The following is a 23,244-nucleotide window of genomic DNA, read 5'->3' as shown; positions in this document are numbered from 1 at the left end:
GCCATCAACCAAACCAGAGGCCAGTCCCAATACTTGTATATCCTTGCTTTGCCTGCAATGTGACTTTTTTAAAAAATGCAATCTTTCTTCATTAATAATGAGTTTCAAAAATTTATTTATTAATCACATTTATGTGGTTCTCCATTTGATGGAAAATGGGCGGCATACAACTATTTTAGTTTTATGTTAGAAAACCTTTCTAAATTCAGATTTTCTCTGTCTTTCCAATATTGTCTGCTTTGGGGGTTTAATCTTTAACTTTAGAAATCAGTTTTCTATTTTTTTTCTTGCAGAAGAGAAACGAAGAATTAGAAAAGAGAGACAGTGTTAGAATTAATTGTATTTAATTTGATTGTTCAAGTAGAAAGAGTTTCTGTTCTTCTTTTCTTGGCTGCGTCTTGATTTTCTTTGTTGTAATGTACCCCACTGTAATAAAACTAGACCATAAAAGTTCTATAGGAAAACACATGGCAGCCTTGGTCTGTTGGATTATCAACAAGGGGAATAACTAAAAGCTTTAACATGTTAGGTAGAAACAATCTGCAGTTGGAAAGAATGTCTCCATTTCAGTTTTGCAAAAGCACTGGCAAATTCTTCCCATTATTAAAATTCAGGTAAAGATATTGCAACCCCCTATGGATTGTCTTAATTCTGTCTATCCTCTGAGGAAATGATTGTAAAATTGTGGATATCAACAAAGGGGCAAGAGTCATAGAAATCGTTACTGCATCAGATCCATAGTGATTATTTCATTGGATTTAATTTAATTTGCTAAATTTCTCAAGAAAATTATAAAAGTGGCTCGCAAACATTTCAGAAAATAAGAGGAAATGGCTGAGAGAGTTCTTGAGGAAGGAGGCAGTAGATAAACTGTATAACTAACTCGAACATTTCTCTCTCTCTCCACAGCCTCTGCATTATTTTTATATCCAAAAGAAGCTAAGGCATCTTCCATCATATTAAGCTGGCAAAACTAGCCCAGCAATACTGCAAAGGTAAATTTCTTTTTCTCTGCATCTCTGCCCCCCCCAATTCTTTTTCTGCTTTCTTATCAAGGAGGCAGCCTCTTTCTTTATCCCTCAAATAAGCTGTGCCCTGCAACATGTTCAGGAACCAAACCGTCTTAGCACCTGTGTATGTTTGTGAATGCTACATCTTAAATCTTATGCCTTTTGTGCTCTAACAGGAAGACTTGAACATTTCTCGTTCTTTTGCTGTAGCAAGGAGAGTTAATGCTACATCTTTATTTTCTGCTGAACTCTGTGTATGGTCCATTAAAGTGAATCATTTCTTGAAATCTCCTGTGTTTTCTTCTTCTTTTGAACTCCCTCTTCATCCTTCTGTCACTAAACTGAAGATTCTCATAACTTAGGAGTTCCTTTGTATTGTTTTCCATTATAGCCTCAGATATTTTTTGCAGCTACAGTTCCCATTGACGATCAACTGGCTATTATTTGATTACTCTCAAAATCATTGATCTCAAGTCCTGTTTAATAAATTGTATTTTTGCTATTGATAATAGTCTAATGTTTGGCCTTCTGAAATCTATAAACCTGCTTAATAACCCGATGTGTTAAGATCGTACTGAATTGGTGCAGTGTGATTTAATGAGTATGAAAAAGAGGCCATTGAGGCAAGTTGATGTGATAGACAAGATTTCTCTGTTACAGGAAGAAAGAATAGGTACTGTACTCCCTCCACCACCCTCCTTTGTCAAAAATAAATAAATAAATAAAAAAACTTCCACATCAAATAGTAAGTTAATGAAATGAAACCTACTTAATCTCTTCAGAGAAGAATATTTACTTGGATTAGTCTTAATTGCAGATTCATACGATGGAGGGAGGTGCGAGAGGTTCTGGAAAGATCTGGAGAAGGACAAATCATAGGGCTCTGTAGCAGAGGTGAGGATACTGTTCATCCGTGGTTTTTCTGTAACAAAAAGAGGGAAAAAAAAGGAAGCTACAAGAATAGCAGCGCTCTTGGATTCGGTGATTGAATTGCACCCTTTCACTTGTCTAATTCTGCGTAATGACGTCATTCAAGCTGATGCTACCTAAGCTGCAAATAAAGTCCTATTGGGCTTTGTTTCTTTAGTCCATTGCAATGGTTAATGAAGGCATTGTACATTGATTCAAACTCCATGGAACCCTTGCCCTTTGCCAAACGAAGGCTAAGAAGACAGGCCTCTTGTTAGGAGTGAACAAGTGTAAATGAAGTAGCTATTGAATGTTCATTTTTGTTTGAGAGATGAGCATGAACAAATCCACTTGGCATCCGGGTATGCCCTATGGACAAGATGCTTTGAGTTTACTATCTGTACAAACTGCACGATACCAATGACTAGGAAGATAATTAGACCCCTATCCAACCTTTCAATATACCCACACTATACACATTGTTTCTGGTCATGTCTGTCTCACGCTGGAACATGAACACAATTTCAAAATCTATTTCAAAATATTCTGCAAGCATACAATAATAATCCATAATAAGAGAAGGTTTTCAGCTCATTTAAACCCAACCCCCTTGTTCTGTGAATTTGATGCAATTAAGGACTCAGCTTGCAGTTTTATACCCCAGCTACCCGAAGGCCATATTTTTGTTCCAACTGTCTCTCACCCTAAGGCAGTTCTTCCCAACTGGATTCCCTCCAGATCCACTGGACTTTGGGGCCATTCTAGTGAACAATTAAAGGAGCTTGTTTTCCAATCCAAAACATATGGCAAGGATTTGGAAAGGAAAGATTTCCCCAATGCATTGATAATGGAGGTGTCAGATGAACTGATTCTCATTCCAGAAGAAACTTTCTGCTTCATCTCTTCTCCAGTTGCATTTTCACATATTGCGTTATTCTAACTTTTGGGAATTAGGAGCAATCAAACCTGCCTCCCTAATTTTAAATGCTTAGACAATGGTTCTTCATTACTCATTCTGGTGGATGTATTTTTTTTTAAAAAAAATATTATCACTTGTAATTATGGAGATAATGACAATGATAATATCTAAAGAGAGCCTTAGGTGTTTTTAATGCAGACCCAATGTAATTTTCTATTAGCATGCATTGCAATTTGTCATTTTACAGTCAAGAGTTATTCTTAAAGTACAGAATATACAGGACATAGTATAGAACTTAGTATGGCTCATTGGTGAGAATCACTGTTAAATACGAGAATTTCAGTGGGTTACAGTATCATCTTTGTATAGTATACCTATAGAGCAGTAATACCTATTGTTTACAAAGACTCTTAGAATTAAGAAGATCTGATAGGACAGCAGCTTTTGTAATCTCGATAGTTGAAAGAGAGTTTTAAGATCTTGTTCTAACTTTCTCTCATACTATGGCAGTTCTTCCCAGCTGGGTTCTCTGCAGTTCCATTGGACTTTAATTCTAGCTGGAGATTAGGCGAATAGTTTTCCAAACACTATCTATGTTAGTTTATAGCCTTTTCATAACCCACTCTGTTGAAAAAGCAACCCACAGTCTTTCCCCACAATATTGCCACTTCTTATGTGCCTATGGGAAGGCAGTTGGCTGCATGGGATAACTGAATACAAAGGCGAACATTCTGTATTCTAAACACAGCAGCTCTTGATATTAATTTATCATATGACTAAATTTTTCCTAATAAAAACAAATACTTATCTATGTTATGAATCCTTTTGCAATACTTGGAAAGACAGTACCTCATCTGGCAGAGCATATACGGTATTGTGCAGGTACATTATGTGGGATTTCAGACTTGAGGTAGCTCCAAGTAATGAATTGTGGTGCTAGGACACATTTCCTACACTTATATCTTGAAGAACAACTAAAGGGTTTGTTTAATATTGAATTCACATTCCTTTGCTTGTATCAGATCATATGATTAAAGGCTAAAGTTTAAATCACCTTTCAGCAGCTCAAACTAGAGGAGAAAATCTATCTGACAAGTCATAGCAGTTCTAATACAGATAAGAGATAATAATATTAAAAACAACAGTAGCTAAAATGGTGAAACCACAAGGATATGGAGGGGGAGCTCACCCTTGCATCTAATGCACTTTTGACAACAAAAGTGAAGCAGCACAGCTCTTTAAAACACCGAGGGGTTAGAAATCAAGGAGTATGTGATGCATAAATGTGTATTCCTAAGATTACTGGAAGCCCTGCCCATCTGTGAATGTCTGAGGACTGAGATAGCCAACTTAATTGGCAGAAGAAGTGTTAAATAGATCTGGATCTCTGGATCTCTACTGCATTGTGTCAAAGCCATTCCATAATCACTTCATCATTACATCTGCAATTCACATACACAGATTTTAGCAGCCAGAAAAATTGTTGGCCCTCAAACAAGCATATTCTTGAGATGCCAAATTATTGTGTTCTTGGACTCTGCTTTATGAATCACAATAACGGATGTTCTGTTTCCATGCATAAACATTTATGGAAGATACAATCACACCATTAAAGTTCAAAAGTCAGTAGTAAGGCATTTTATCTCAAGGAGTATATTGTCACACAGTATAATATGCAGCGTAGGCATGGGCACCAACCATACGGCCAGTTATCTGTTTGGAATTCATCCTATCAAGAATTGGAAATTATGTTGGTCCTTTGTCAATTATTTTTTATGCAGCTACCCAAGCTGAAAAAATACCCATGGACAGAAATGCACATAGTTGGACTCTGCATCTGGCATTGGGAGTATTTCTTTGGCTTTGGTGAGGTATCAGTTCAGTCTTTTGGTTGAGCATAACAAGTCCCTTGTATAGATGTCCTGGACAAAGAAAACAATCGAGAGACTGAATGACAGATGAGACATTCCCTTATTAACTGCAAATTTATATACAATTCTTTATGATTACTGGGAGGATATTTCTTCTGTAATTAAACATCTAATGGAAGATTTAAATTGCTTTCCTATAATTTGTATACAATTACACTGGGATATAATATTGAGCTCGCCGTTATCTCATGTGGGTCTTTACATACTGCTGCACATAATTTACACTGTGATGGTTGGGTGTCTATCTGATAGTAAGATGGAGACAAAAGAACTGTCTAAGCAACTAGAAGATTCATTAAAAATGGAAAATTAGCTTACAGCACATATCTGTCTATGTATGTATTCAAATCTGAGCCCTGATTAAATTCAAGAAGACCCATTTTTTTAAATGAAACATAGCAGATAATTGATTTAATTCTTCCTGCTCTTAATTTGTACTTGGCTTGTATTAACAGATATTGGGGTTCTAGTAAACCGATACCCAGTGAATTCCAGGAGCCCAAACTCTGCTCTTCCTGCTAAAATAGCCCCACTCAACATCTTTCACTGAAGGAAGCAGAGTTGAATTTATTCCTGTTCCTATCTGAAGTGGAGCCTAAATAAGATTGCTACCTACTGCTAACATGACAAAGTCATTTGTCTTTGGGTGACAAGTCTTGCTTTCATCTACTGCCACCGTTTATTAATTATGGCACCGCCTGTTTTGTTTCCCTGCTGTGTGTCAATGTTCAGTTTTGCCTCCCAAATACTTCAACCCACATCTAATAAACTGGTACAAGTCCTCCCATTTACCAGGCAACAGGAAGCATCGATTCAACATAACACTGTAAACAGAAATTTTTATCCATGCAGAAAGATACATCTTCAGCAGGGCTTCAGAAAGAAGTAACGTTGCAAGTGATCTGCACTGGAATTATTGATAATCTAAAAACAGCATATGTAAGTCAATATTGTAGTTTAAAACTGGATAAAAGCGGTGGAGAGAGAATCCTGCTAAGATTGTAGATTCCAATTATGAAATGAGAGGAGTTGAGACAGCCATCAGATTGATCACAACAAAGGAACATCTTGCCATTTGATCAGGGGAACATCAAGGCCAGTGGTGAGGTGCTATCGGTTCGCCCCAGATTGGGCGAACTACTGGTAGTAGCGGGAGCCTCCGCCCACCCACCTGGACGTCATCAAATTCGATCTGCGCATGTGCAGAAGTGGCGCACGCACAAGCAAACCAGTAGCAAAGGTAAGTGAATCCCACCCCTGATCAAGGCACAATATTTTTCACCGTGAACAAGCTATTGCAGACAAGGAGGGCTGTATCTACTAGTTACAGACCCAAATCCTTAGCAACTGTATTTGGAAGCCTTAATCACCAGGGCTGGACTGGAAAAGTCCTATGACTCAGAAGACCCAAAGCAGTTAAAGTAGACAGGGCTGGGCCAGCGGATCTGCCTCAGTGGGCATCTTCCTAGGTTCATAACAATCTCTGCAAGAGAAATAGTAATTCTGTCCCCAATATCATACTTTCCAGTGTCACCAGCAGGCCTATTCTTGATCGAACAGTGAGCTATTGAGCAATGCATATGCGAGTCCAAACTTGTCCCAAAAAAACTTAGTGCACAGTAACAGAAATGTGCAAGCATATTTCTATTTGCAGACGTGTGATAAAAGAGGCCTGCCGAAACAGGATTCATGTGCGCTCCTTGGAACGGGCAAAAGCTACCTTAGAAGCAAAGCTGAAGATTGCTAAGGCACTGGGGATTGTGACATTAAATGACATCTTTTCTTTACAGACTCTTGACTAGCAAATCATGCCGTTAACACAAAGTATGCAGAATTAAGCACCCTGCATTTATTAAAAGAGTCTTGATGATGAAATTGGAGCAGTTTTTCACTACTTAACTTGCTACGCTGTTACCTAGGAAGGAAAATGAAACGAGGCTGCAAATATAAAGTCACCTTGAAACCGAATTGCCCAGTATTTAGCAGCACCAGAGAACAATTTGAAATGGCTCAAGGAATTACCTCATGCATAATATAGTTGGGAATCAAGGTCAATGTCTTGATAAGTTTTTTTCAGAAGGGACAATGCCTGCATTTGATCATGAAGTAACATAATGGTAGGCTTCTAGTCTCAACAAACTTATTTGATTATTTTAATGTACATGTAATATCCTCCTTCCTCCCCTTCTTTCTCACACACCAATCTCTCTCTTATGCACACAAATGGATGCCAGAATTATAACTGACATAGTCTCACTAGTACAGGTAGTCCTCGACTTACAAGAGTTCACTTAGTGACGGTTCGAAGTTACTACATCACCGAAAAAAAATGACTAATGACCGTTTTTCATACTTATAACCATTGTAGACTTCCCATGGTCATGTGATTAAAATTTGGATGCTTGGTAAGAGGTTCATATTTATGACGGTTGCAGTGTCCCGGGATGATGTGATCACCTTTTGCAACCTTCTAACAAAAAAACTCAATGGGGAAGCCAGATTCGCTTAACAACCGGGTTACTAACTTAACAGTTGCAGTGATTCATTTAAAACTGTGGCAAAAAAAGTCGTAAAATGGGGCAAAATTCACTTCACAACCATCTCACTTAACAACATAAATTTGGGGCTCAATTGTGATCGTAAGTCGAGGATTACCTGTATTATTTTAGCATGTAGTATAAGGAAATACAACACTTCTACTATAATTTGTAAAAAAAAAAAAAGTTATGTAACTTGGTCCAATTAATGCAATACAATACTTGGTCCAGAATTAATGCAATACAAGAAAAAGAGAAACTCTTATCAAAACATTCAGTATTTTGAAAGTATTTGTTGCACTTGTTTTTTAAACAAAGAAATAAAAATAACTTTCTTCTGGAATATAAAGACTTTCACCTTAACCCTAAGCATCAGGTAACAGTTGCCTGTTCTTGGTTTGGACTTCCCCCTCTTTATTTTGTGTTATTCTGATCTTTAAGAATAGCAATTTAGCAATTTAGGACTTTTGGGATAGAGTTAGGGTTAGAGTTGGGTTGGGATTAAAGTGGATTATATGGTCCTTTGTGGAAGCTTAGCTCTGTATCAGCTTCATAGGCAAACATGAGATCACTAACAGAGATCACTGAGATCTTTGTTAGGGAAAGAATGCTACTATGGTCAGCAAAATGTCAGCATTTCTACTTCTTCAGGATACCACCCACATTTCTTTTGAGTCAGTTCAACCCTCAGTTATAGCCACCTTGGGCCTGCATTTCTCATCTGTTGGCCCAACCATATCTGGTAATAGCTTCACTGTTGCCCAAAATTTGCCCAAAAGGCTATTAAAAACATGAGCTATAAACCTCTAGCAGGGATTGATCTAAACTACTCAGTTTAATTCTGACTAGTAAAATCAAACCAAACCTTTATTACAGTTAAAGACCAACGTAAGGGGGTTGGTGGAATACAGAGAATTAAAAAGCCTTAAAGATACTTCAGTGTAAACATTATATATAAAAGCTAAAAAGTATTTTTAAAAATCTAAAAAGAATTTAAAAAGGGTACAAGCAATAGGTTGGTGTAGGGGAGCATGGCAAACTAAGTCTATCATAATACAGAGTACTCTGTACAGTTACTGGATTGGATATTGACTATTTGAAAAGAAGGAACAGGGGAATTTGTTTAAATAGAAACGGAGATATAAAAGGAAGGATTTAAATTGGGCATAATAGATATAGTTTGCGATACTCTATGTTATTTTTAATAACATTGAGTTGCTATTTCTGGTGATGTTTAGTGGGTTTTTTAAAAAATTGGGACTGGGTGATTGTGGTTATTTTTGTAATTTTTCTTTTTACTGGGATTGGATCTTGGAAATGGGGATTTGTTTAAATAAAAATGGAGATATAAATATAAAAGGAAGGATTCCAATTGGATATAATAGAGGCAGTTTGTAATGCTTATGTTGTTATCTCTGATAATCCTTACTGGATTTTTGCTGAATAATCTGGAGAAATAGAGATGGGTTTATAGAGAAAGGGATGAAATATGGAATGAAGAACTGTTCAGGTGTATTTTAAGTTATGTTAATGTTGTTATATTTGCTGGCGATGAAAGTGGAAGTTTCTTTTTCTATCATTTACTTTTCTTTTTTCTTTCTGCACTTTTTAGATTTCTTAATTTTTAATGTATTTCCACAGTACGTAGTTTATTTGTATAATATAACCTTCAATAAAATTGTTGGAAAAACAATGAATTGTGGATCAAAAGTTGCATTGCTGTATCTGCTCTGTCATTTGAACTACTGCCTTCCCCTGAGGAGAATGTTGCCTTAGTGCAAGTAGAAATATTGTCCTAAATAAAGCCATTTCTTCTTTTCTCGGTCATAGGAGCGCTTATTTAGATAGGAAATTCGATATGGCATATAGGAACATAATTAACCAACAGAAAGTACCCTTTTTTTTTGCTCCTGAAATAATTTTTATCCTCATGCAGATTGACAGTTTAATTGCTTAATCAATAGATTAACTGAACATGGCACACAGAACGCATTTGAGTCTTTCTACTTGTTTTATAAAACAGCCAGAATCATAACGCATAACAATTAAATTTGGAGCATTGACGGGTTCAAGAAAATTATATTGCCTATTTATTTTATTAAATTTGTATACCGCCCTACTCCCAAAGAATTTGAATTATTCATCTTTGTGGCTCTTCTAGCAATTGAAGCAACCACTGAACCAATAACCCCTAGAACTAGGGAGATACCTGTGATTTTTAGAAAGAGCAATAGCAATCTACTGATGAATTATTTTTGAATTTCCAGATGGTCTCTGCCATGTTTGCCTCTTTGACCATGAAGTGCATGCAGCTGACAATTGTGAGCTACACTGAGCAATGTCAGAAAAATTTTCTGGAAATGAAACCATATTGAGCTGTAACTTACAGCTTGTAGACAGATTGTTGTAGGCAATGCGGATCTTGCTACCGAATTCCAGAGACAATGGATGTTCAGACAGTGAGAACTACCCAATATTTAATTATTCAGTTAAACATTTTTAGACTGCCAAAGGGTCTGGAGGTGGTTTTCAATACCACAAAAGCAATGATGAAAAACAATTAAACCCATCAAGTAAAAAAGTGCATGTTCTTTCCTTCTCCAAAACTGATGTTACTGATCACATTTATCATTCAGTTGTCTTGCTGTTCTTAAATTGTGAACACATGGCTGAAATCACAGAACAGCCTTGGCAACAGAAAAGATGCAGATGCTTTATGACAGCACTTTCCCCTTTGAAGCTAAAGCATTCCATAGGTTTAGTCCTTATTCCTGTAAGATTAGCTGTTTCGAGGTAATTTTCTCAGCCTGCATACAGATTAGCTCAGGATATAGACTCCCTTGAATTCTTCTATAGGAGACTTTTCTTTTCTGCTATGGCACTGAGGCTATTGTCAGCATTAATATCTCTCAGCCTTTCTTTTTATTCTTGAATGTTCCAAGATGACCTCTCTCTTCCCCAGCTACTCCTCCCTTCAGTTAGCACTTATTCTGTTGGCTTCAAACCCAGGGTAGTCTTGAGGAGATGGGCAAGATCAGGAGAGGGCTGTCAGGACAGATACCCTGAGTGAACTGTCAGGGATGGCAGAAAAGAATGGCAGGGATGGAAGAATAGGAGAACCCAGGCCTGAGGAGAAGGGAGCTCAGCCGGTATATTGTTCCGGGGCCCATGGAGCTCAAAGGGAGCCCACAAAGGGGAAATTTTTAAAAAAATTTTACAAAACCAAATTTTTAAAAAGAAAAACAATGTTGGATATATACTTCATACTCTATACTTTGTGTGTATAGCAAAACTGCTTTGCAGCCTTGTTTGACATAACCTTTATTAATCTGAAACTCAGTGAAGTTATTTATGTAATTTATTGAATTTTGACCCGCATGCAGGGGTCTCTGCTGCGCATGTGCGGGGGTGGGGTGGGGTTGGGTGCATGCAGTGGGACTGCATGCGTGGAGGGGCGTGCATGCATGGGGGCGTGCAGGGGGGCGTGTGTGCATGCACAGGAGTGGGCAGGGGTGCCCATATTAGTATTGTTCCAGCACTTAATAATCCTCTCGGCGGCCCTGGGAGGACCAGAAATAAACCATCTGTAGCATCATCTATTAAGCAGAGGGGAACATACACACTGAAGCGTATACTGGGGCTATCATAGGAAATGTATGGGCAAGAATATCTTCTCCTTTCTGGGTCTGGCCATCTCAGACTCAGGCCAATTTATTTAACTCTTTTATCTATACTTTGTTCAGGAATTTGGTTCTCTTCAATGTTTTGCCAGCTCTTGCCTACTGTTCTGGCATCTGCTTGCCGCAGCCCTTCCAAAATCTGGCTCCCTTTATGCTGCCTTCAGATATACACAGATATATGCAGATTCAAACTCAAGAGATTTATGGATAACATTCTGGTCCTCCAACAGGTCATTATCAAAACTATGACAAAATAGACCATAAATCAGAGAGAGAGAGCGAAATTAAAAAGTCATGAGCAGAATGGGTATTTACTAGCTTGGGTTTACCATCGTATTTTCAGACATTAATGAAATTGAAACTACTTTTGAGTGATGAGGGGGAAAAAATAGCTTGATTTGCATTGTAATGTAAACTGGGTTGTTTTCCAAATAACAGATGGAAACACAATTATCCTTTCATATTTGCATTTCTCTGAATTTTGTGATAGGATTTTATGATCAAAATGTATAACAAAGTTTATATATTATGAAAATTCTAGGGAAAATTATATATACTCGAAGGCCAGGTGTGATCTGAGATAGTGACTTAATTAAGGTCATCCTAAAATTAGTTCTTGTTCTATTTCAGCCTCTGATCTTGGAATGCAGATTTTGATAGTGGATATATGAATAGGCAGAATGGGACATGTGGGAGATAATTATATTCCTATCAGGAGATGACCTGCAGTGATATTAAGTGTTTGGCCGCATTTTTAAGTGAGTATCCAATTCAAAGTAACCAACCCATGAAGTTTAAAACACTTGAATGTTACATTTGCAGATAAAATTTAACATTTGGAACGTGAAGAGGAAATTAAGAATATTTCATACATTGTTTGAACTCTGCTTCTAAGTAATATATTTCAAAACAATGCATGAAACTGGAACTTGAATTTCAAACAAAGTTGAATCTGGGAAGGTATAAACTGGATTTATTTCTTGGGTCACAGTGAAGTTCAGACCACATACAAGCCATCAGACTCAGCAACCTGTCACATTGAATTTGAGCAGCATCTCAGTTCTTTTTCTGGGTAACAAATTGCAAAACTGTGTTTGGATTTACTTATTAGTCCTTAATTTTGCAGCACAATAGCTGTAAAAAGAACCTGTTTATTACCTTTCTTTTGCTGCACTCGGGTCACGAAAACTAAAGGAGGTGTGAAGCTAACTTTTTTAAGGCACTTCTCCAATTTACTTCACATTCGGCATAAATATTTGGCTTTGCTGCTGAACATATTTCTAATTTTGTTGACAATGACACATTAAGGAGCCTTGGTGGCGCAGTGGACTAAGTGCTGTAAACGTAGTACTTAGCTGCCAGCTGCCTGCAATTACTGCAAGTTCAAATCTCACCAGGCTCAAGGTTGACTCAGCTTTCCATCCTTTCGAGGTAGGTAAAATGAGGACCCGGATTGTGGGGGCAATAAGCTGACTTTGTATAAAAAAGAACACCGCTTGGGGGGGGGGGGGCGAAAGCCCTACTAAGCAGGTATATACAAAAGTATGAAGCCTATTGCTTAACGCATTGTAAGCTGCCCTGAGTCTCCGGAAAAGGGCGGCATATAAATCAAACTAATAAATAAATAAATAAATTGACAAAAGACAACAATTGGGTTGCTGTATTATGAAAATGACCTAGTTCATTTTCAAGTAGTCTTCTTCTTTTTTTTTTTTTAAAAAAGTAAGGCAATGTATTATAGAAGCACCACTTAAAACACTGAATGGTTTCAAGTGCAACAATTCATGAGGTTTGTTGTGATAACCAAACTAAATACCAGTCTAAATAATACCTTCATAATGTAATACTTCATATACTTATTTATGGAGATATACACCCTTGCATATATAGATTTAAAAACAACTCACTGTACAGATAGTCCTTGACTTACAACAGTTTGTTTACAACAGACTTGTAACATTCTAAGTTACAATGCCACTGAAAAAAGTGACTTATGACCAGGCATGAAATTTACTTACCTTGGCTACTGATTCGCAAATGTGAGTGTACGCGCCTCCTCCACGCATGCACAGAGGATCAAAAATGGGATGTGATGACATCCAGGCAGATGGGTGGAGCATCCCACTGCTGCCACTACTGGTTCACCCAAGCCGGATAGAACCAGCTGAATTTTACCACTGCTAATGACTGATTTTTACACCTATGACCATTGCAGCCTCCCCAAGGTCACATGATCAAAATTCAGACCTTTGGCAACTGACTCGTATTTATGACAGTTGCAGTATCCTGCCAGGGTGGTGGTGGTGAATGATTCTCTTTTGCGACCTTCTGTCAAGCAAAGTCAATGGAGAAAGCCAGATTCACTGAACAACTGTGTTACCAATTGAACAACTGCAGTGATTCACTTAACAACTGTGGCAAGGGAGGTCATAAAATGGGGCAAAACTAACTTAATTAAACGTCTCACTTAGCAACAGAAATTTGGGGCTCAATCATGGTCGTAAGTCGGGGACTAACTGTACATAGAAATAATGAATCGGACAAAGTACCATATGTGTTACAAGATGGCCAAAGAGTGTTACAAGATGACCAAACAAGTACCCGTTGGGTCTTTTATTGGAGACATACAGACAAGAGTGGTTCTCCTGGTGTAAAGAAGTCAATGAAAGGATAGGGAGGAACACATTAAGGAAGAAAAAAATAGGTGCGAAGAAAAGCGATTATTGTTGCATACTATGCTGAAAATTGCTTTGAGTGGGAAAGAAGACAAAATAGCTGCCAATAAGAGAGATTACGAAGGGGCGACTCTGTATATGCGTGTGGGAGTTGTCTGTCTCAATCTCTGAATCATCCTTCTGTGTCTATAGAAGCAGCCCTGGCTATATTACAAGCTTGAGAGCAAAGGACTGAAGTAGGTGGTTTGTTCAGAACCTGCTGTGACAGAGTAAGTGATAAAAGCAACTGAGGAAAAGCAACTCCGGATTGTGCAAGAAACTCCAGGAGCAAGAAAGCAAAAAAGGTTAAAAACATTCATGGGAAAATGAAACTATTAGATTTGGATGATGGGATTCAATAAATTTCTCTGGAAGCCTCATTGCCCATAGAGGAGGAAAATGTACGGACTTGGCTCAATGATAACATCCAGCAGTTCCAATGATCCTGTTCAGTGGTGAGGCTGGGATGCTAATTTCAGCAACATTTTTTGGAGGGGGGGGGAAGGGGAGGTTATAGCAATGGTGGCTTTCAAAATTTTTTACTACCGGTTCTGTGGATGTGCCTTGGTGGGCATGGCAGGGGAAGGATACTGTAAAATCTCCATTTCCTCTCCACTCCAGGGGAAAGTTATTGCAAAATCCCCATTTCCTCCCGATCAGCTGGGACTCGGGAGGCAGAGAATAGATGGGAGTGGAGCCAGTCAGAGGTGGTTATTTACCGGTTCTCCGAACTACTCAAAATTTCCACTACCGGTTCTCCAGAACTGGTCAGAACCTGCTGAAACCCACCTCTGGGTTATAGAATCATAGAATGTAAGGACCGGAAGGGACCTTGGACATCACCTAGCCAAAACCTCTGTCCAGTGCAGGAATCTACTACAGGTAGTCCTCAAGTTACAACAGTTCATTTAGTGATCTTCCAAAGTTACAACAGCACTAAAAAACCTGATTTATGACCATTTTGCACAAAATCTGCTTCTTGAAATTTAAACCTGTTTCCTATTCTGTCTTCTGAAATAAAATAGAACAATTTCTTCCTTGTCTCCTACATGACGACTCTTCAAATACTTGAAGTCAATATCATACATCTTCCTGTAGGCTTTTCTTCTTCAGGCTAAACGTACCAAAAGCCTGTAACTCTACCTCTTACTTTTTTTCCAGGACCCTTATTGTCATAGTCGCTCTTTCTGGATCAGCTCCAGTTTGTTTGACATTTGTCAATGTCCTTTCTATGCTAGGATGACGCCTACAATATTCTAAGTGCAGTCTGACTGATGCAGAAGAGCGAGAAACAATGTTTTCTTGATCTTGACATTATAATTATGTTGGAGTTTCATTTATTTTTGTTTTGTTTTGTTTTTTGTTTGCAGCTGCATCACACTCTTGGCACATGTTCAGCTTCACCAAGACACGGAGATCTGTTTTGCATTGCTGCCATATATGCTCCCTCCACCTTATATGGTATCTTTGTTTTTTCCCACCCAAATGCAAGGCTTTGACTGGTTGCTGTTAAACATTATCTTGCTGGTTACTGCCCATTGTTCCAGCTTCTCAAAATTCTCGTCTATCCTATAAGGTGATCGTTATCTCTCAAGTGTTGGAGCTAGGATGTTAGCTGGGCTCATTTTGAGATGTTGAATATATGTGGTTATGTCCCAAATATGTGTTGTTAGAGCCAGATTAGTCTATTGGTTAAGGACCCATCTTAAAAAGAAGGACATTGTGAGTTCTAATCCCACTTTAGGAATGAAAGGTGGCAAAAAGTCTTTAAAAGTGTATTATTTGAGGGGTTTTTTTGTTATTTGTTGCTGTTGATATTTGTTTTATAGTTATGTGCCACCCAGACTCATATTGCGAGCTATTTTTAATAAGTTTAAAAAAACCCTTCTCTTTATCTTTGTGTATTCTGCAAAGCTGAATACTTTATTTTCTAACTTTTCAACATAGTCATTTATAAGTAAGTTGAACAACACAGGGCCTAGAATGCAACCTTGTGATTTGTCACTCAATGCTTCCTACAAGCTTCATGTATTCATTTATTTATTTATATCCTGCCTTTATTATTTTTACAAATAACTCAAGCTGGCAAACATATCTAACACACCTTCCTCCTCCTATTTTCCCAACAACAACCCTATGAAATGAGTTGGGTTGAGAGAGAGTGACTGGCCCAAGATTACCCAGCTGGAACCATTGCTGTATACTCATTGGTTATGATTGATTTGCCCTCTTCCCTATAGAAATTCTTGGGAGAGTTTGCTATATGCTTCACTGAAGTTAAGCAATTGTACAAGCATTACATTCTTATGGCCAACTAAACTGGTCACTCTGTAAAAAAAAAAAAGTTGAGTGGGTCGGATTGACATGATTTATTCCTGATAAACCGATGCTTGCTCCTACAAGCATTGCATCTTTCCTAAATGCCCAGAGACTGATTTTATGAGTTTTGCCCAATAGTGATGTTAAAGCTGATTTGTCTACAGTTACTTAGCTTTTCTTGTTATTCTTTTAAAATATTGGAACATCATTAGGCCTTCTCCCATCTTCTCACATTACATTCATCTTTGATAACACCTCAAAGGTCATAGAAAAGGGTTTTGAGATGACATCTGCAAAAGTTTCTGCAAAACTCTTAGCTTTAATCAGTCTGGTCCTGAAGAATTAAACTCATCCTTATAGCCAGGTGTCAATTGGTTAGCTTAGTTCTATTAAAAGTTGAGCACTTCTTATGCAATAAATCAACCAACTGATCTGTCATACTTATCACTTGAAAGTGAAGAACTAAGTCTGAAGCTCAAACCCATCCATATTAAGTATCACAAAAGGAAAACATTTCTAAATTTCAGTCATGGTTCTGAAAACCAAGGAGATGAATCTAGCTAGTCTATGCATTTCTCTAGACTCAGTACCCATAGTAGTTATAGTGGAAGGTGAATTTACTATGATTGCATTTAGTAAGTGCCATCAGCATAATATTGATATGCAGTGATGGTTAAACTCTGTCCTATCTAAGCTGCATCTGTCTTTATAAACCAAGGCAGACAGTGTTGGCAGCTGAAAAGCAGGAAAGGTATGTGATTCTCTAGATATAGTTTTGTTTGTTGGATATGAGTAACTAGGTCGTATTTATTTTCTCATTGTTAACAATGTGACTTGTCATGCAATACCATCAATAGAATAAATATTTCTTTCACAAGAATTGTTTCATAAAATATTCTATTGACATTGGTTTAACAATTCACCAGCAAAGGATAACTGGCAGAAAGGGAGAAGTTACAGCATTGGTAACTTTGATCATCTCTCGCTTATTGTCTTACCATGTGACGGTGTCTGGTTTGCAGTACTTAATAGCAGGTGGTTATAATTTTGCTCTTGGTCATCTGAAATTCAATAAAAAGAAAATGCCTTTTAAGGAGCAGCTTATGGAGGCTCAACAGAGCTGCAGGTAATAATTATATCTCACATTATTCATGGGAAATTTCTGCATGATTAAGGGGAAGAAAATGCTTAACAAAGGGGAAGTGTCTTTCATGTTGGCCTCTCAAAATCTCAATTGCTAGAGAAACATATTAATGAATAAAAACACCCGTTGTGCTGAGACTACAAATTGGATATTCAGCAAAGGAAGAACCATATTCAGAGGCAATTGTGTTTTAGGGCTTTTAAAACTCAGCATACATTGCACACATTAGGAGAGAGAAATAGGGTTGTTGTCTAACCCAAAGGTTGACATGTGTGTAGCCATTTTAGTTTGATGTCTACCTAAATAAAAGAAATTTGTTTTGGAAGATGGACTTTGCATATTTCTTTTTTGAATGGGTTTCATCACTTGGAAACCTGACAGTTGTACTCTTCAGACTGTCCATTCTGTAAGTAGCAATTGCAATAGCACTTAGACTTTTATACCGCTTCACAATGCTTCACAGCCCTCTCTAAGCTGTTCACAGAGTTAGCATATTGCCCCCAACAATTTGGGTCCTCATTTTACCGACCTCAGAAGGATGGAAGGCTGAGTCAACCTTGAGCCTGGTGAGATTTGAACTGCCAAATTGCAGGCAGCCAGCAGTCAGCAGAAGTAGTCTGCAGTATTGCACTCTAACCACTGCGCCACCATGGCTCCCCAAGGACTGATGGTGCAAGTACCATTCCCAAGGACAGATCTCCAAAGCGTGAGATAGCAGGGAGCACAAAGGAGTCCAGCTGTATTTCCCTTTAGATATGTGTGTTCAATACATGGATATTGGGTCAAGGCCAGCAGCAAAGGCATGTTCTGCAAAAACAGGATGGCTGAGTTATCCTACTGTTTTTCAGGATAAAGTTCTAGTGATAGCAGAGGCTTAATATGTGGATCCAGCTTTTTCTACAAGGGTCAGACACAGCCAATCCTGCAAGTTCCTTGCCAACTCTCTCTTGAAAATCTCTTGAACACAGCGGAACCCTTTCTGGAATAAATTGAAACTCATTCCCTAACAGACTTTCTAGTAACCAACAGCAAGTTCCTCCTACTGGGATTCAATCTTACCTTTATCTCATGTGGTTAAATCTAGATAGCGTTTAAGATTATTGGCTGCCTTTTTTAGACTCAACAAAGGATAGTAAAGGTGAATGGGTTAGCATATCAGTGGTGCATCTTATTAAAGTCTCAGATGACCTCTCCCAGCCATTTTATGTATTAAAATCAGAGAGGAAGGATAGACTCTTTTGATCAATGGCAATGATGCTGAACCCCAGTTCCCCAACAATACCTTCTGAACCTGATCTGAAGGCTGAAGCACATATCAATATAGTCATTGAGGGCCTCCTGAATACCCATAGGAAGAACTAGGCATCTTGCCTTTGGAACTGCCACAAATGGATGGGAGGAAAACAGGTATGTAAACCAATCAATTTCATTATTTTCATAAATCTATTTCCTATTTAATTGGTACACAGAAGTCTATCATATCTGATACTGCAGACAATAGTCATTGTAAAGAGTAGTCATTGGTAGCCATTATTCTTCATGAATCTGAGGAATAATCTCACATGAAGCTGTCCACGTTGATGCCCCTCAGTACATCTTGTAATAGCAAAGACACAACTTACACAATGGGCTATGTGAAGATCTGTTACCTCTCCTGTTATCTCCCAACATTGGATTAAGCAAGAATAGAATGGGGCAACTGGAATATATTTTTCCATTATTTTATGAACGCTTATCAAAATCTTTTCTTAGTTGCCTTTCTCTCTAAATCGATACGTATTTTAATTTATTTGTTTAAACATTTATAAACCATTGCCTACAGTATCTGTCTCAGGGCAATGTACAAAATACAGCAATTTATCTTTGAAGGCGAAATGTTTCCACCTCTTACTCATATTGATGTGTATTTGCCCCTTTATTGCTCATTGCCCCAGGTCAGAATGAGCAGTTTTGCATTTAACCACCCTAAATTATTTAGCAAAATCAGCAATTCTAGTCACGAGTGATGAAGTGGTTCACAAAACAATCAGGACCAAAGTAATCTTACAAGGGAGACCTAGGTGATTCTTCCATTCATTCCCCCCACCCCTTCCAGAAACCAAATCTGGATCCAGGCCATGGATCTTGGAGGAGAGGAGAATTCTTATGCTCTCTATCATACACTGCAACTTTTTCCTCCAAAGTTGGTTTTTTTTTAGGAAAAGAAAGTTGATCTCCTATGAGCCATTTGTTTGACTCTAATTTCCAATCCTGTTTAGCTTAATACTGCTTTGGGAAGCTGTAGTTTCTATTAAGCTAATTGGTAGGTATTTGGTTCTATGCAGCACTTCCCATTCAAAAGGGCCATCCAAGCAGCTGCTTTACTGTGCTTTCCTCCAGTCCCTGAGGTGGCACATACTGTATGTCAGCATAAATTTGTTCTGTCTACATACAGTAGGTGGTCTGCATGCTGCCTCATTAATGAGCCAGTGAGTTGTATTATTCTAACAGTTTACTATGGGGAAAGTTATTGCAGCAATTAGTGGATTTTCCTGCTGGTGGGAAAAACATCCAGCAACTATTTCCCCTAATTTGTATGTGTACAAGCTGGATGATGGAGGAAGTGAGTTTTGACAGTGATTCGGATAGTAGGTTTACCTACCTTTTACTACTTCATCTGCAGGGTAAGTTGACTATTTTAGCTGGACGTTTCTACCACCCTGCTGAACTCCTGCAGCTACTGAAATATGGCAGTGTGATGATGTAATTATGTTCATGTAAATTTTAGGAAGAGATAAAAGATGGGAATGGCCAGGTCATCATCATCACTGTAGTTAATTGTGATAAACCAGTACAAGGATTAAGTTATTATATACAGTATATTCTCTATATATTCTCTATATTCTCTATATATCTCTATATTATATATTTCTCTTCCTGCTTTACTAGGAAGCCCTTGCTCATTGGATAGAGCACCAATTACCCCACGTGCTGCAGTGATCCAATATTTGCTGTTGACAGCTCATGCAATGTGTCCGACAGTACAACTTGACTCTCATCTGGGAGTGGGGAGTGTCATCCCTTTTCTTTTGAGGGCATTGTGCGTGCTGCCTGTACCCTTGGACTAGTGCAGTCTGTCAAAGCAGCCAATAGGAACAACCTCCCACTGTATTATCAGCTCTGTCACCATATAGCTTCAGTCCATCAACCAAGCAAAAGCAAAACCTCTGATGATTGTGCGGCTCAGCTGGGCATGGGGAGGGGGGCGGGAAGGAATTATTGTTACCGGTTCTCCGAACCACCCGCCTCCATCGCTACCGGATCGGGCAATCCAATCCTTACCGGGAGCATTTCACTCCTGAAACAGATGCTTTGGGGCAAACAGAGATGTGACTGTAGCTCTTTAAAACAGCTGCTTCTTTCCCTAATATCACATCCTGAAGTACACAGACAAGTTCTATCTAAACATGGCTAATCATATGGGCTGAATCATTGCCACTGATTGTATGTTCAAAATCTCATGGTCTATTTAAAATACACCAATTGCTTGGTCTTAAACCGAGTAATACAGAGGAAATCAATGTGGGTAAGCCAGATACCTTAGCTAATCTCACATGTTCTCTTGAGATAGAACTTGACTAGATATACGTATCTTACGTGTAGTCCGAAAGGTGCTTTTTTTCAAAAGGCAACTGGACTTTCTGGTTTTTCGTTGAAGCTCTGAGCTGAAGAAGCTTCTTGGATGAGAAGTGAAACATCTTCAAAAACAAAACCAGAAAGTTCAGTTGCCTCCTGAAAAAGCACCTTTGGGACAACCATGACCTGGAAGACTGAGAATCTCCATAGATATCTTACATGTAGATCACCAACAAAAGATAAAGAAGATATATTTAACAATATTCAGCACAAAAATATTACGATAAGCTAATATGCAGGCAAGTATTCTACTTTTTCCACTGTACTTTTTACAGTGCCTCTAGTTAGTTGTTATGGAAGACATAGATTCATATTATCTTATAATCAAAACTTTCTTGTTTGCTTCAGTGTCAATGAGATCTGAAGCACGTACATTGTTTTAGTCTGCAGCACTTTACTTTCTCAAGCTGTGAGTGCAAGGAAAGTGTGAAAAATAAAAGAAAACATTAGAAATAAAGAGTAAATGAGGTCATGTGTATAACAAAAGAAGGATGGGATAAGGTATGAATGATTTGTCCTTTCATTTCTGATGAAACAGGATAGTGGGCTAACATCCACTGTGATGACCTTGTTTAAAAGGTTCTGCCTCACCCACTACCCATCCTTTTGCAGTACCATCAGAAAAGGAGTTGCTTGAATCACACATGCTGTTGGCTTGAACAGATTAATTGGCTCTCAGAATAGTTGGATTTAACTTTCATCCATGGGAAGTACTATGACCCCGCAGAAGATGCAGCCAAATCAAAACATGTTGTCTAAGGCTGCCCATGTCAGAATTACACATTTTGGAACTGCAAAATCAATTGATGATGAGATTGTGATTAAAGTTGTGATGTATTGGCAAGGAGGGGATGGGAAATCACAGATCTATATTTCTTTGATAAAAGGCCAGCTTTTATTGTTCAAACACCATAAGATATATTAAACTAGCTTGTATTGATATAGCCAGGCATTTTGTATATGGCAGTTAGAGGCAGGAATGCTATAGAAAGTTAGATCAATTTTCACGTTAACAGAAGGGGAAAAAGAGTCTGGTGAGATGGGCAACATACAAATTTTTTTAAAAAAGAAGTCTGAACCTGCAGGCCAAAAACATTACAACAATTGGGTTCAAGAAAGAGATCTTGGGGTAATAGTTGATATCTGGATGAAAACAGCATAATATTAAAGAGTAATCTCAGAGCTACCATTTTATATTTTATGAAAAACATCACTCACAGACCATGTAATTTTCCCCAACTAATTCTGTTTGTCATAAAACTAAGCCATGCCACTACCTGAAGTTCCAGGGATACCATATTTTCAAGTTTAAGTGCCAAGCTCCCTTCCTTCCCTCCAGCGGAACATAATAACAAGAATGTTTACAGTACCAATCAAGGGCATTACAAAATCAGGAATATTAGTTTTTCTATTTTCCTAAGATGTCAAACATAACATTTTACAGGAGTCACAAAGGCAATAAAGTCAACATCTGCCTATAACCTAAAAGGTCTGTTGGAACTTCAAATGGTCCCTAAACCACAGGTTGTAAATTGGGGATTATCTGTACATAAGGTTCTATGACAGGATTGGATGAAGCCTCTTTTTTCTTAAATGCAATTTTGTGGATTTCCTCTGAATATTACTTGTCACTTTTAAACTTTTTTCCCTTTTGATCCCATGCCCCCCTTTTAAAATCTTTTTGTTACTCTGTTATATTTCATTAACATATAATAAAATTGGTTTAAAAAAGCTCACCTTTTAAAACAAAACTCCCCAGCATATTCCTCTGTCTTGCTACCCACTAGAGTACTTCGATGGGCTAATTCCAAGAGTGCTGATAGCAATAAAGCAGTTAAAAATGGTAGCCAATCCTCCTGCATCTTCTTGAATTTAATTATATAATTTTGCTAATAGAAGCTCGCTGCTTGGAGCCAGCCAGAGAAAACAGCAGCTAATGTGCAGCCACACAGATACTGAGCAGAGCCCATCGTTGTTTTTGGGGAAACTCAGTTAAGGAAATAAAAGATTAATAGAGTTTTTCATTTTCCAGCGATAACATTAATCTCAGGATGTGGCTGAAGAAGATACCAAATAACAATATCAAATGGGGGGGGGGAAGGGGAGGAGAGATAATCTCAATCATTTGAGGCTGTTTACAACTCTATCCAGAATGCCAAAATAGCCACAGTATAATGATTTCCAATGCTTCCAAGCTAAATCTTCTAGAAGCTGAGCAGATGGACTCATAGTGTTGCTTTCCAAAAGTTTTATATCTGTACAATCAAAAGTGTTTTCCTTAGCACACACACAAAACTCACATACACATACACATACATATTCATGCCCTTTCATATGTGCATATATATATATATTCAGATGTGTACAACAGTTTGCATAAGATAGTGACATGTTTTTTCTCTTGAC

The 23,244-nt window shown here is 38.0% G+C and overlaps 1 protein-coding gene across 3 annotated transcripts in view; it reads right to left on the bottom strand.

The window, feature by feature from the left end:
* The window catches only part of SHISA6 (shisa family member 6), a 333,085-nt gene that overhangs the window by 3,026 nt on the left and 306,815 nt on the right, over positions 1-23,244 (bottom strand). The window contains exons 5-6 of one of the 3 annotated variants that reach the window (XM_034407819.3): positions 17,018-17,080; positions 1,807-1,932 (exon numbers count right to left, since the gene is read on the bottom strand). In XM_034407819.3, coding sequence (XP_034263710.1) covers positions 1,807-1,932; positions 17,018-17,080 — 189 coding nt within the window. Of the gene's footprint in view, positions 1-1,779; positions 1,933-17,017; positions 17,081-23,244 lie in introns of all 3 variants that reach the window. The other 2 variants (XM_034407813.3, XM_034407826.3) reach the window with 2 other exon arrangements.

The sequence above is a fragment of the Pantherophis guttatus genome, chromosome 2 (genome assembly GCF_059756535.1).
Source record: "Pantherophis guttatus breed Tessera chromosome 2, ASM5975653v1, whole genome shotgun sequence".
NCBI lineage: Eukaryota > Metazoa > Chordata > Lepidosauria > Squamata > Colubridae > Pantherophis > Pantherophis guttatus.
This window is presented reverse-complemented; position numbering and strand designations above follow the sequence as displayed.